The sequence below is a fragment of the Periplaneta americana genome, chromosome 9 (assembly GCF_040183065.1).
Source record: "Periplaneta americana isolate PAMFEO1 chromosome 9, P.americana_PAMFEO1_priV1, whole genome shotgun sequence".
In the NCBI taxonomy this organism is placed as follows: domain Eukaryota; kingdom Metazoa; phylum Arthropoda; class Insecta; order Blattodea; family Blattidae; genus Periplaneta; species Periplaneta americana.
Window position 1 is genome coordinate 60011685 of NC_091125.1, and position 14431 is coordinate 60026115.

At 35.6% G+C, this 14431-nt stretch overlaps 1 protein-coding gene and 1 long non-coding RNA gene across 2 annotated transcripts in view; one reads left to right on the top strand and one right to left on the bottom strand.

Annotated features, from left to right (window-relative positions):
- LOC138705986 (uncharacterized) overlaps window positions 1-3405 on the bottom strand; it is a 394464-nt gene extending 391059 nt beyond the window's left edge. The window contains exon 1 of the long non-coding RNA XR_011333875.1: window positions 3305-3405. This is a non-coding gene — a long non-coding RNA (uncharacterized lncRNA). The remainder of the gene's footprint in view (window positions 1-3304) is intronic.
- On the top strand, window positions 1104-13606 carry LOC138705974 (uncharacterized). The gene is made up of 4 exons (XM_069834814.1): window positions 1104-1165; window positions 3315-3587; window positions 8230-8822; window positions 13167-13606. Exons 1-4 carry the CDS (start codon window positions 1163-1165, stop codon window positions 13549-13551), a joined length of 1254 nt encoding a protein of 417 aa, XP_069690915.1. The 5' UTR covers window positions 1104-1162; the 3' UTR covers window positions 13552-13606.
- Window positions 13607-14431: the final 825 nt, after the last annotated feature.

Genomic DNA, 14431 nt, shown 5'->3' on the forward strand with positions numbered 1-14431 from the left:
ATGACTGTCCTTCGTAATTCCTGTCTCCTCTTCTCTGACCCCGTATTGCCTAATTCCTTAAAAAAACATATACAGTTTCAGTGTTAACATACAGTACCACTCTTTAGTTGAAATTAAGCAGAATAGGTCTACTTTTCCATAATTTGTCTCATACAATGCCACACTCCACTTTACTAGTCCCTTATGACGGAAGATTAGTGGAACGGAGAAAAATTCTCTCCGGCACCGGGATTTGAACCCGGGTTTGCAGCTCTACGTGCTGACGCTCTATCCACTAAACCACACCGGATTCCCATCCCGACGTCGGATCGAATCCTCTCAGTTTAAGTTCCACCTCTTGGGTTCCCTCTAGTGGCCTACCCTCATGCACTGCCTCATAGACTTATGACAGTGGTACAATGTCCACACATGTGCAGAGGATTCGATCCGACATCGAGATGGGAATCCGGGGTGGCTTAGTGGATAGAGCGTCAGAACGTAGAGCTGAAAATCCGGGTTCAAATCCCGGTGCCGGAGACAATTTTTCTCCGTTCCACTCATCTTTCATCATATGATGACGCAGAATAGCTGCACGCAAATATCATATGTACTTCGGTACATCATAATAATTGCTAGTACTGTACCTTCCTTAGTTCCTTCTCCGAAGGTCTACAGAAAATGTTAACGATTTAAATTTATGTATCATTTCTGAAATTCTGCTGTGCGAGGTTTGCCAAAGCCTTCAGTTACATTACGATACTGTATCAACTACCATATTATCTAGAATCGATGGAATTGGTGATTAGAGATCACATTTGGGGAAATAAGACCATGGAGTCGCCATTGATTACTTGAAATCCTCCTTAAAGTTAGGCTATCTCTGCTACATTGACGTTACAAGTCACCTAGATAAAACTCACGACTTCATTCCCTCAAAAAATTCCATTTTTACGTAATTCCTAAATCGCATATACTTATCAGTGAACAAAGTAGAAAGATAACGACAGGATATAATTATTATGCTAGAAGGGAATGACTTGTAATACATACAACATCGTAAGAAAAATCAAGTTATTTTCGCAGCAAGAGGAAAGTGACGATTTCTTCCAATACGAAGGTTAGTAGTGATTTCTTGTAACAGAATACATGCAACAACAGTGGCAATGAAGGCAATGTATTGCTGATGGTAAGACGACGATGGAATTGGCAAAATTGGCGATAGTGATTTTGCTTATGTTTGTGGTGACGATAGTGGGATTACAGCTGATAATATCCACATATTGACGTTCATATTTTATCCTCTATTGCTACATCTACCACATTCCTACAATGATATTTCCCTTGGCGCCGAATTCAAGTAGTTGTGTAAAAATATCTTATTAGCGAGATAGTGAGATATGGAATTTACGAGTACTGTATGAATACAAGGTGTTTCACAAGTGTAGGTACAAACTGCAAAAGTGAGCACAGTAGAATCAAACAAGATAAAAAAAAAGTTCTAATAAGCATACTGTAGGCCCGGAAACCAGCCGTTTCCGAAAATCTATTGGGATTTACTACATCTCGTCAATACAAATGTTATAGGATAACATAACTTCAAATTGCACTGGATGAAGAGATTGTTATAATATGTTATCAATATGACTACAGTTTATGATAAAGCACGCATAATTATGCTTCATTACTAAAAACTGTACACGTTTGAATATCTTTGGCGTCTCTAATGCGTTCAGAACCATTTACAATGCATTTCCGGAATTCGTTAATATTATCAACCGGGCTGGAATGCATAGAACATTTCAAATATCCCCAAACAAAAAATCCAAAGATTGAAGTCGGGGGATTTCGGAGGCCAAATATGTTGGTTAGCCATGGCCGATTCACGTGTTGTGGAAGCTTGTGTCTATTCTAGTGCTTCGTAATTCGTGCACCACAGCATCTGTCTTTCCCAAGGAGGAACATCATTCAGACGTTCGTGTACTTCATGTTACAAAAATGGAGGTACGCACGGCCGGTAAGTCAGCCAAGGAAGACATGTGGTTGCAAATGTACGAGGCATATTCAGTTGGTGGCCACATTAAATATATATCTTGGAAACTATTGGTTTCTGGACCTATGTTTATGAGGTCTTTTGCTTTCTTTCATTGTCCTCTAGTCACACCTGCAATTTGTACCTATAATTATGGAATACCCTATATATATATATATATATATATATATATATATATATATATAGTATATAGCCTAATTATATAATTTGATAAGCCCTTTTCCACATTCTTAAATTATGGAAAAATGGCTGAACGGATTTTAAGGAATGGCCCTTCTCATTTTGAAGCTTAGTATTTCAGGATATCGGGAAAAAAAAAATTCAGCATAACATTAATTGGACGAGGTGGACCTGTACCATGGCTTCCTAGGTCGCCGTATCTCACGTTAGTAGACTTCTTTTTATGGAGCTAGATTTAAACTCTCGTTTAAGAAACACCTATTGAGACTGTAAGGATTCTCATCGACACAATTACTGCAGGAGCCTTCGTCTTTGCATCGAGATTCGTGATCGAAATTTTGAACATTTAATGTAACTATGATAGTGAAAATACAAGTATTAAATATTTTTTTTCTGACACATACTTTCTTATTTATTCTGTAACTTCGTAAGAACGCGTTTCCGACTGTCCTACTGTTCGCAAAACGTGTTTTTTCAAGTCTTCTACAACTTGACAAAGTCTGAGAAAGTAGTTCATGTACATCCTGTAGCCTATTGTTAATCTCATCGCTGAATGAAATATCTAAAATTTTGCCGTCATATTTCAGCTCACATACTTTTTAATATTTTTGTACTTTTCTCTATATATCTTGCGACTGCATTTGGAAATTATAAATCATGACACCATACGCAGAGGTCGCACATATTTCGATTTTTATCTTAATTTCAGCAAAGGAATAATTTTCATAAACCTAATGTGTTCCATTCTAGTCTAATCCGCCTGTCTGTCGCTCCATCATAGCTCTCATATAGAGGAAATATAGACAATACTCTTGGTATAATCAGTCACCATTCGCGAATGTTGTAGTAAAATTCAGCAACCAGTATCAAATTTGTGACATAAGCAATTCTGAAACCATTACCGCCTTTGTAACATAAGCATCTAATACTGATCATAACAGATAACTTGCTCTTTAATGTATTAATGGTTATACAGATTATTTATATTACATTTCTTTAAGAAAAATGTTGAATAAATTCCTCTCAAATTAGAATCAGCAGCAACAAAATTTTACTTTGTATTGAAGTGATTATCATATTATCACATCCACTTACTTTATTTCAGGTAAAGTCGTACTCAGGCATCATGGCAGGCAGCAATGAGATATCTAAGCCGAAATGGTTGAATACTGCATTTTTTGAGAGCGCTCTGAGATCTGCAGAAGGAGAAAACATCACAGTAATTTCTAGCGAGGTGAAGGCAGCAACAGCACCTGGAGACAATTATGGAAGTGACATGTATAGAGCCGCTGTCAAATTTAAGCGAGGGACTGAAACAGAAGAAATATCTATCATCGTTAAAGCTTCAAAAGATTTGGCTCACGGAATTATTGCCAAGGTATTTTCATTTGCTATTGAAAGGAAAAGAAATTTTATGATGATTTCCGTTATATGTGACTACTTTTGCGTAGTACAGTATATTGATATAAGTTATTACTTAAATTCGATTGTAGTAACAAATCATATTATTATATTTTGTCCAATGTTATTATATTTTGTCCAATATTTTGTATCATATAACATCATTGTCTTTTTTTCAACGTTACTGGGCGACAGAAAATAGTATTAATCAAATAAATGAAATAAATTCCAATATACAGATTTCCAGAAAGTCATTACTCTCAAATTTTGAAGCTGTATTTCTCCATTCGACTGAATAGCAGGTATTGCCCTCACATGTATCTTGGTAGCGGTAAGAGAAACGCGCAAACTGTATTGAGTATAACGCAGTCATTTCCAACTGGCCTAGTTGTGACGTCGGAGCACGCTTCCCTTCTCGGGGAAGAGGCGCGGAGAAATGATTAGTCGAGCTCGGAACTGTGGCGGATCGTGGATTAGCTCTGGTTGAATGTATAGTAGTGTGTGTAATGTAAGGAATATAATCTTCAAATCCAACTTAAGGTATGGTACCCGTTAAATTGCATAGGGTTGCTTCTACTATGTCTGTAATAAAACAAGACATTAGTATAAAGAAATTCCGATTGCAAAAACAGTTAAACAGATAAGAAATAATAAAATAGGTTATACAGTTACTTTATTTTATTTACCTAACACACACAAAGATAAACAAGGGTGAGGGTAATTGAAATATACAAATATCAATCAGGATTCAATATAAATTCATCAGGCCTACTATACATACCAATAATATAAAGACATACAAAAATGAAATAGTATTCCGCACTTACTATACATATCAGAAAAATACCGCAGCATCAGAAGCAGTAGTAGCAATAGAAGTAATAGTAGTAATATAACAATAGTGTAATACATACATATATACAGGGACATCATTTTATTTTTACTAACATTTTTAATATTAACCTGGCTATACCTTTGCATCAACGCCGTTTGCTACCCCTTCCACGACTGGAGTTCGATGATACTGGCGTAATGTATAAACAAGTCACTTTACTAGGTATAGGAGGGAAGAAAAATAGTTCATCCATTTATGTAAACTAGGAAATATCCGCGATTTTGAGTTTGATAATTTTCATTAGGTTTTTGTTTAATCAAAATACAGTACAGTATTAACAATGAGTGTTTTTACTCACGAACTGAGCTGTCCATGTGGACGTATTCATTATGCAGTGTATATTATACCGTCTACAGCACATTAGCGCACAATATAGAGAATGTAGTTAAATTGAAAAATAATCATAATATGGATATTTAAACACATTTTTTTTAAATGCTGGTCGTTCATTTCGATAAAGGCTTCAGTTCTTTTGTGCATATTATCGCACTATAGACTATTGTACCTAATCCCAATTACCAGTTTCGTCCTTCGTATTAGTAACTCATGTTGAAATAATTCTGTACCTACTCTATAAAGGAGTACCTTACGCACTGTAAATTCAATCTTCATTTCCGCCCGATCCGAAAAGATAAAATTACTCAGACATACTATCTACTGTCCGTCCAAGAGGTTATGTCGTAGGGTCGTAGAAAGGGTGGAAATCACGTAAGAGTTAATTACTTAACGAGGCCCTATTATTTAAGTTATTTTAAACAGTTGTATAATATTACGTAGACGTCCAATTCCTAACAGAAATTAATATTCTCAGAAAACAGCTAAGACAGCCCAGCCACTAGCTGGCGAATAAAAGCTGGTGGAGGGAACCGGGATACGACGTAGGCAAATGGACGACAGTACCTGTGCGAAAATGATTCAATATTGATAGCTCTTTCATCACTGGAAAACACGAACATATTTTTGGAACGTACTGTTTACTATGACTGTATATGCGGTCTTGGATCTGTGTGGATGACGGTTGAACTTCATTAGTAGAAGGGGTGTGGGTGAAGTACATTCAAAAACTCAGGTACAATAAAAATTGAAGTAAAAATAAAATGATGTCCCTGTATATATATATATATATATATATATATATATATATATATATATATATATATACATACACACACGCGCTTTTCAATGAATACCATACTTAAATGGTATATGCCTTTTGTCTTGTTTTTCAAATTGCCATTCATTTATAAAGCAACTAGAAATACGTAGACCTACGAGCTCATACCAAACATAGATTACATACATCATTGTATAGAACCTGTATTACGTAATCTACTGTTTCATCATTCGATGTGGAGTAAAAAAATTATATTTCACCTGCAATTAAGAAAATGTTTCTCTATCTCACTTAAAGGCCCACACCTGTGGAGTAACGGTCAGCGCGTCTGGCCGCGAAACCAGGCGGTCCGGGTTCGAATCCCGGTCGGGACAAGTTACCTGGTTGAGGTTTTTCCGGTGTTTTCCCTCAGTCCACTCCGAGCAAATGCTGGGTAACTTTCGGTGCTGGACCCCGGACTCATTTCACCGGCATTATCACCTTCATTTCATTCAGACGCTAAATAATCTTAGATGTTGATACAGCGTCGTAAAAACCCAATAAAATAAAATAAAAAATATCTCACTTAAATTATGCACCTTCAACTTTAGACTAGAAAATATGAATTCATTGGAGCCATGAGAAGACTGCCGTGTTTCTTTAATGTCTTAATCACATTGTTGTAGTAAACTGTATTACTGCATGAACTTATAAAAACTAGGACTTAAAACAGCGTTAGAGCCACAGTTCTGAGTTCTTCTGGGCATCGCATTCCTTTCTTGCTAAGATCCCGTACATCCACTTATATTTTCACTGTGTGTGCTAAATATTTACGGTAGTTAAATGCTAAGGTTGTAAGTATGAATTCATTGCACTGAATCAAATGAAATTCTCGCTTCACTTTGATTCTTAATACATTTTATTCGACGATCACTAACCGCTATTAACTTCTCTATTGCGTGTCGTTTTGTTCAAATTATTATAATTTCTATTGCGAATTATTTCACTTATAACAAATGTTAAATATCCAAGTTACTCACATCCTTTCCCTTTTATGAATAAGATTGATTGGGATCACTCAATAGCCACATACTAATGTGCATTGTAGTATTGTGGTTGATAAGAGGAAAATCAAATACTTACAGTGTACCAACAACCATAATACATGGTAGATATGGCTATGTTGTCGAAGTGAAGGCAACTCGTCTAGGGAAGACGTCCCGAATAAACGTCCTGCGTGCTCAGGTGCAGATAGGTGGCTATCACTGAGCAAGCTCTGCGCAACACTCTTAACCAGAGTAAATATAATACTTACTGACAAATCTAAAAAGAATAACTGGAATGACTCCTAAATATCTCTCTCGTTTACGACAGAAAGCCATTGAATACAGAAATTAAGAATGTATTAAGGATGGCAAAATCTCGCATCTTTCTACAGACTTTTAACATAAAACAGCAGAAAGAAGGGTTCTTGGACGTCCAAGGACAAGGTGAAAGGAATCTAGCCTATTCCAGCTAGTTCATAGGCCGAAACAGAAGACTCTCCTACTCCACGAAGACTTGATGATGATAATGATGATGATGATGATGATGATGATGATGATATAAAGAAAGATTTCTATAAAAGGTGTAGACTATATTTCTTGAATTACTAGTATAATGAAATATTTGCAAAACACTGTACAATCATAATTCATGTTATCATTACCAAAAAGCAAAGTCACGTTTCACAGAATCAACATCTCTGGTATAGGCTACAGGGTGATTCAAAATCTGTGCGACAAACTCTGAGAGGTGACCTAACAATAAGAAACTCTTTTTGTTAAACAACCTATGTCTGTAGACGCGTCGTTTCGAAGTTACCGTTGAAAATGTTTTTGCGCGGTCGTACGTCATTGTATGCGAATGTGTGTACCCCTGTTTGTTTGTTGAGATGTTTGTAAGAGACGAGAAGGGTTGTTGTTGTTTATTTACGTGGAATTCTTGGAGATTATCTGCTGGTATCTATCATTATTCCACCCGTTTGAATGGGGCGGCTTACCTGGAATTCCTTCAGAACAAGCTTCCGCTGCTCATGGAGGAGATACCCATTGTGATACGCAGAGAAATGTGGTTCAAGCATGATGGCGCTCCACGAGCACATTTGAAGAGATCCTACAGGGAGAAATGGATAGGGAGAGGGGGAACCTGTTGCGTGGCCAGCGCGATCACCCGACTTAACATCCCTAGAATTTTTCCTTTGGGGGCATGTGAAGAGTGTCGTCTAAATTACCCCAGTTGACACAAGACAAGAACTGATTGAGCGAATATTCAATGCGTTTGATCAAATTACCCACAGGCCTGACATGTTTGCCAGAGTCCGATAGGCAATGGTACGACGATGTAATGAGTGTAATCTGATACAGGGCACACACTTTGAGCATCTCCTGTAATTTGTTTCAACCTGCAGAATAAAAACTAAGTCATAACAGAGCACCTGTGTTTCTTTCGAAACGACGCGTCAGAAGATAAAGATTGTTTAATAAAATAGTTCATTATTGTTAGATCTATCACCCGTCAGAGTTTGTCGCAGAGGTTTTGAATCACCCTGTATATTTTATATAAATCGAAGTGATTTCATCTTTGTTGCAGATTATGGATGCAATGAATATATTCGACCAGGAAACGGCTGCTTTCGCCATCGTCTTTCCGGCAATGTACAACTTACTGAATGAGGTGCCTTCTTTAAGTAATCAGTCTTTCGCTGCAAAATATTTCTACTCTCATTCGGATGAAACCGCTTCGTCCATAGTATTGGAAGATCTGAAAGTTAAAGACTTCCGACTTGCAGACAACAGGATGTCTGGTCTTGATTTGAAGCACTGTCTTCTTGTCATGAAAACGATTGCACGTTTTCATGCAGCCTCCCTGGTTTTGTACCAGAAAGATCCGGCAATGTTTAAACCATTTATGGATAATGTATTTTCTATAGATAAGGACATAGGAATAGGGGAATCTTTTGCAGGAAATGTCAATAGAGTCGCAAAAGAAGTGGAAAAGTGGCCAGATTATAGAGAAAAGTTTCTACAAAAGCTACACAACATCCGTGACACAGTGATGGAACAATGGCGTAAAGCAATCATTAGAAACGATGAAGAATTCAATGTTCTCTGCCACGGTGATCTGTGGCTCAACAACATGATGTTCCGCTACTCTGACGACACAGGAGAAGTCGAGGAGGTCAGGTTAGTTCTACATTAAAAGACATTACACTTATTTTTCCTATTTTCATTCTGGTAAAGTAACAATTAATCACGTACTCATTGTTTAAGATGTAAGATTATCCTACTGATATCCTATTTGAGACAATTAAGCGCACTCGTTTTAAATATTTAACGTTGAAATATCGTATTGGTGTTAAAAGTTTTTAGCAAACCAACGCGAGAAATACCGGTAGTAAATTATTTTTAATAACAATTTTTTTAAGTTCGACTTTCCAGTGTTCGTAGGCCTACCGAAAAACAATATTACCAACATTCACTTTTCGGTCACATAAACTCAAATAATTCAGTGCCAGTAGCAGAGCTAATTCCATAAAAATTCGCTATACATAGGCTACAGGATATAGCAACTTCCCAATATTTATTTCCCTCTCTCTTGTACGCCGGAGGAACTCGAAGGCAGCCTGAGGTTTAGTTTCCGAATACTTACTTAAAAATGGTTTTTAAGGAACCCGTAGGTTCACTGCCGCCCTCACATTAGCCCGCCATCGGTTCCTATCCTGTGGAAGATTAATCCAGTCTCTATCATAATATCCCATCTCCCTCAAATCCATTTTAATATTATCCTCCCATCTACATCTTGGTCTCCCCAAAGGTCTTTATCCCTCCGGCCTCCCAACTAACACTCTATATGCATATCTGGATTCGCCCATACGTGCTACATGCCCTGTCCATCTCGAACGTCTGCATTTAATGTTCCTAATTATGTCAGGTGAAGAATACAATTCGTGCAGTTCTGCGTTGTGTAACTTTCTCCATTCTCCTGTAACTTCATCCCTCTTAGCCCCAAATATTTTCCTAAGCACCTTATTCTCAAAGACCCTTAATCTCTGTTCGTCTCTCAAAGTGAGAGTCCATGTTTCACAACCATACAGAACAACCTGTAATATAACTGTTTTATAAATTCTAACTTTCAGATTTATTGACAGCAGACTAGATGACACAAGCTTCTCAACCGAATAATAACGCGCATTTCCCATATTTATTCTGCGTTTAATTTCCTCCCAGGGTCATTCATATCTGTTACTGTTGCTCCAAAATAGGCCTATTTGAATTTTTCCATTTCTTCGAAGGATAAATCTCCTATTTTTATATTTATTTCCACCTCGTACAATATTTTGATCACGAGACACACTTTCCAAATATTAAAATTAAAAGCATAATTATTATGCAAAGTACTGAATGTTACTCCAGGGAGGGAAAGAATCTTGTTAGATATGTCTCGTAATTTCGTCACATGTAACATCTTTTGATATTGTACAGAGGAGGAAGTTTTATAACTTATTACCAGGGAACGGATTTATATGGACTAAAAATATATGAAATATGTAAATATATATGTAGTTATTTTTACCAAAATATGGAATTAAATATGGATTTTTACCAAAATATGGAATTAAATATGGACTTAAAATTATAAAAAAATGACTATGTACGTTAAATATTGGTACATTTTAATCAAACTAAACAAAAAATATAATGGACGTACCTTATCTTCCAATGTAGTTTCAACAAAACACAATTTTTATTGTCTGTTACCATAACAATAGGTTACAAACATTTCTTTCAAGTGCTGAAAAGTGAATCTTCTTCTATTGTCTCTGAGGATAGATTTATACTGACTAAAAGAGCGTTCGACGTCACAAGAAGTAACTGGTACATAATTCAATTTCACAATGTCTGCTGGGGATAAGTCCAAGTTAATCTTCACTGTTGATTCACCACTCATCACAGCAACAACCTTTTGTAGTTCTTCATATCCAGGGTTTTTTGAAAGTACAGTGTCCACCTTAGCTCTTACTGCATCTGCAACTTTACCTCTACCACGATTCAGTTGTTCCACAGTACTATTTATAATTTCAAAACTTTCAGATAGTGAAAGGTGCCTATTTTGGAGACTTTTGAGCGTTTTTATGATGCATGAAAATGTATGCTGAATGTGAGCTAAGTCATTCTTCACACTTATGTCACAGGTAACTGTTTTCGCAGTATCAATTGAGACTGCATCTTCAGAGTCCAATGCAAGGAGAACATTGTTAATAGAGTCTATATGTTCGGCATAATATTCAACTGCTTCTAGCCATGTACCCCATCTAGTTAAAATTGGCTTTGGTGGCAATGGAATTTCAGGGTACATTTCTTTCAACACGTTAACTCTACTGGGAGCTTTGAGAAATACTTTTTTCACTGATGAAATCAACAAATCTACTTTAGGGAAATTGTCTCTGACCACTTCTGCCACACGATGAAATGCATGCGCCACACAAGTAAAATGAGTCAATTTAGGATATACAACAGATAATGCTTGTCCAGCTTTGACCATATAAGGGGCAGCATCGCTAATAAAGAATAACACATTATCGTACATAATACCCTTTGGCCACAGGATACCCATAGCTTCGTTGAACAGTTTAACTATAGTTTTGTTATTGCACTTTTCTAGAACATCACAATGTAAAAGAATTCGTTCAGAATATTGTTCACTTAACAAACCGATAACTACATTACCAACAAGTCTACCTTCTTTGTCGGGAGTCTCATCAATGGAAACCCAAATTGAACTATCTTTAATTTCATCTCTTATCTTCTGTATTGTCTCATCGTAGATGGATGGAGCATACGTCTTCCTAAGTGTTGACTCATCCGGGATTGTATGTTGAGTATATTTTTCAAGGAATTCCCTGAAGACCTTATTCTTTAGTTTGTAGAGAGGAATATCAGCAGAGATGAGAGAACGGCACAGGTCGATGTTAAACTCAGATCTTACATTCGATGTTGTTGGTTGTGTTAAAAACAATTGTCTCTGCTTGGAATTTAGTTGTTTGTTGGCCTGATGTTTACTAGTTGTAATGTGTTGTTGCACCAGGAACTTTTGTGTAGATGATACTGCACACTGACACAAATTACAAAATAATATTTTATTGTCAGTTGATAAACCATCTTCTTTAAATTCTGAAATGTAACTTGTTAGTTTTGATTTTAAATTGACTGAATGACGTACTTTTGGGATATTTACCGTCTTTATAGTATGATTTACAAAACTGAACCTATGTGTACTCTGACTGGCATTTAACTGTTGAGCTGCACAACTGAAGTCTGTTAAAAATTTTAAATTAAATTAATACAGTTTTGTAACTTACTTTCCCATTGTTGATAGGACTGCTAATTTTCAAATAACTCTGATGTTAAAGGGATTACTGAACATGTGTTTAAATCTCTATTGTTGAAATGTATTTTTAAAAGTTAATGGAATTTTGTTTTGTTTTATTGTTAAACCTAATATAATATGGACTGTTTTATATGAAATATGGAAAATATATGGAAATTAACGAAAATATGTACTAAACTCTAAAATATGGAAAAATATGGAAAATAAAAGTAGGATTTTTCAACCCTACACATTGTGAAACATAAAGATAATGCAAAATATAAATTATATTAGCTTTATAAGTAAATATGTATTTACATATAAATCCTTTCCCTGCTTATTACTATATATTATATAATAACAATCATATACTATATTAATATAATATAAATTTATATTACATAACACTCCTATATTATTATTACCATTACCATTATAACCATTATCACTTATTATTATAATCATCATTATCGTTATCATTAATATTAATATTATTATTGTTATTATTATTATTACTATTATTAAATCCTGTTCATATTATGATGGTGGTGACAATTCTTGAGATTATAGCAATGGTGTTGTGGTAATCACTTCTGTCTCTTCTGCAAATCTTAACGGCATACTACAGTAGTGGTTAGACCAGCATTGTACCTATCTTCCTGGTGATGGGAATTTTTTGGAACTTTTTAACCCTATTAATCATATCTTCGCATCTCGTACAGAATATCTTGATATATTTTTCTACTATCCGTTAGTTTATTTCGTATTCTCTTCTTACTGTAATAATCTCCCCAAGCGCCAGAATGTTTATATAATTTATCTTTTTCTCTTAATAATACTCACACCAGCTCCGTATGTTACCGAATTTATATAATAATCTTGTTCCTATCCCTGTACTCCTTTGCATATTCCGCTTCAAATTCTAAATTCATATGTGGGTTTATGGGTCCATGTTTATTTACCATGTATATAAGCATAATCTCCTCATCAATATTCTATTCTTACAACTATTACATCCAGCTATAGCAGCCATAAAGAAAATATATTTGTTTTCTATTTCACAAATATATTATATATCTTATAGTCAGTAACTGTCAATACAACGCTTCGTTGAAGAATGCAACAATAATTAATTTCTAGGTATTCATATTTTGTTCCAGATTTGTTGATTTCCAGCTGACTTACTGGACATCGCCAGCCGTGGACCTGCAGTATTTCATTCATACAAGTGCATCAGCTGAAGCACTTGAACATTTCGAACTGATGATTCAGGAGTACTATAACACACTCTGTGAGATCCTAGCGTTGTTGAAGCACCCACATCTTCAGCCCACGATGACTGTGATTAATAGAGAATTAGAGACTAGAGGTCGTTACGCAATGCTCAGTACAATCGTGGGTCGCAACGTGGTTCTGGTGGACAGGAGCAAGATTCCTGATCTCGAAAATATGACTAAAGAAAACGATACAATCCAACTCAGTGAAGTATACAAAGAGTCATTGAAGAAATTGTTACCTCTGTTTGAAGTAAAAGGATGGATATGAATTTATACATATTGTTAAAAACAATAAATACATTCTTGCACCTTCTAAACCTGCACCTCTGGTGGCATATATTCTGAGGATATTAAGTAATGCTATTAAATTTTATTGGAACCTGATTTATGGAGAAGTAAGAAAAAATAATTTTTGAAATTATTAATAATTAATTCAATGGAGAAATTTAATGCGCAAACGAATAAGTTACAATGGAATATTCCATTAAATTCGAATTGGTACACACTACAGAGAACTCGTAATTAAGAAATAACTCTATCTTACCTATGTGTTCCAATAGCTTTTAAATCCGCAGATGGAACAAGAAACTACCTTTAAACAATAGGCTATATGCATTCACACATGTACTCTTGTTAATAGCATATTCCTGTTTAGCCATGTTTAATCTGAAGAATTCGAATTATGACAAAACTGACTCGAATCAATATATTTGAAGAAATAATAATCATAATCATGGATGTGCAACTCGTGCTCACAAAGTGGTAAAAAAACTTTGAAAGAGAGAAAGACAGGCTGAGCCAGCCACAGCAGTTACAAGTTGTTTGTAGTTTCGCTGCAAGAGCAGTTCACTGCCACGGTGCGCTAGGCGGCTTATGCAGGTGGTCGTGATATCTACTACTCCATGATTTCGATTTCAGTTCCAGAACGCGTCATGGTACAATAATTATAGTAATTTTAAAGAGAGTGTACCTAAACACACATAACAAAATTATATTACTTCCTAGTTTTGTAAATTAGTTTAGTACTGGAAACACAAACTGAATACAACCTTTCAAGATACAAGAAATATAGCTGCAACACTAATTGTTCATATTTCTTATTATTTCTTACTTGAAACATAGGACGTGGAATTTACAAGTCTTTATAC

Excerpts from the sequence above, each read along its gene's own strand:
- LOC138705974 (XM_069834814.1), top strand. Across the intron at positions 3,588-8,229 it reads CTCACGGAATTATTGCCAAG|ATTATGGATGCAATGAATAT; the intron begins GTATTTTCATTT and ends TCTTTGTTGCAG. Across the intron at positions 8,823-13,166 it reads GGAGAAGTCGAGGAGGTCAG|ATTTGTTGATTTCCAGCTGA; the intron begins GTTAGTTCTACA and ends ATTTTGTTCCAG.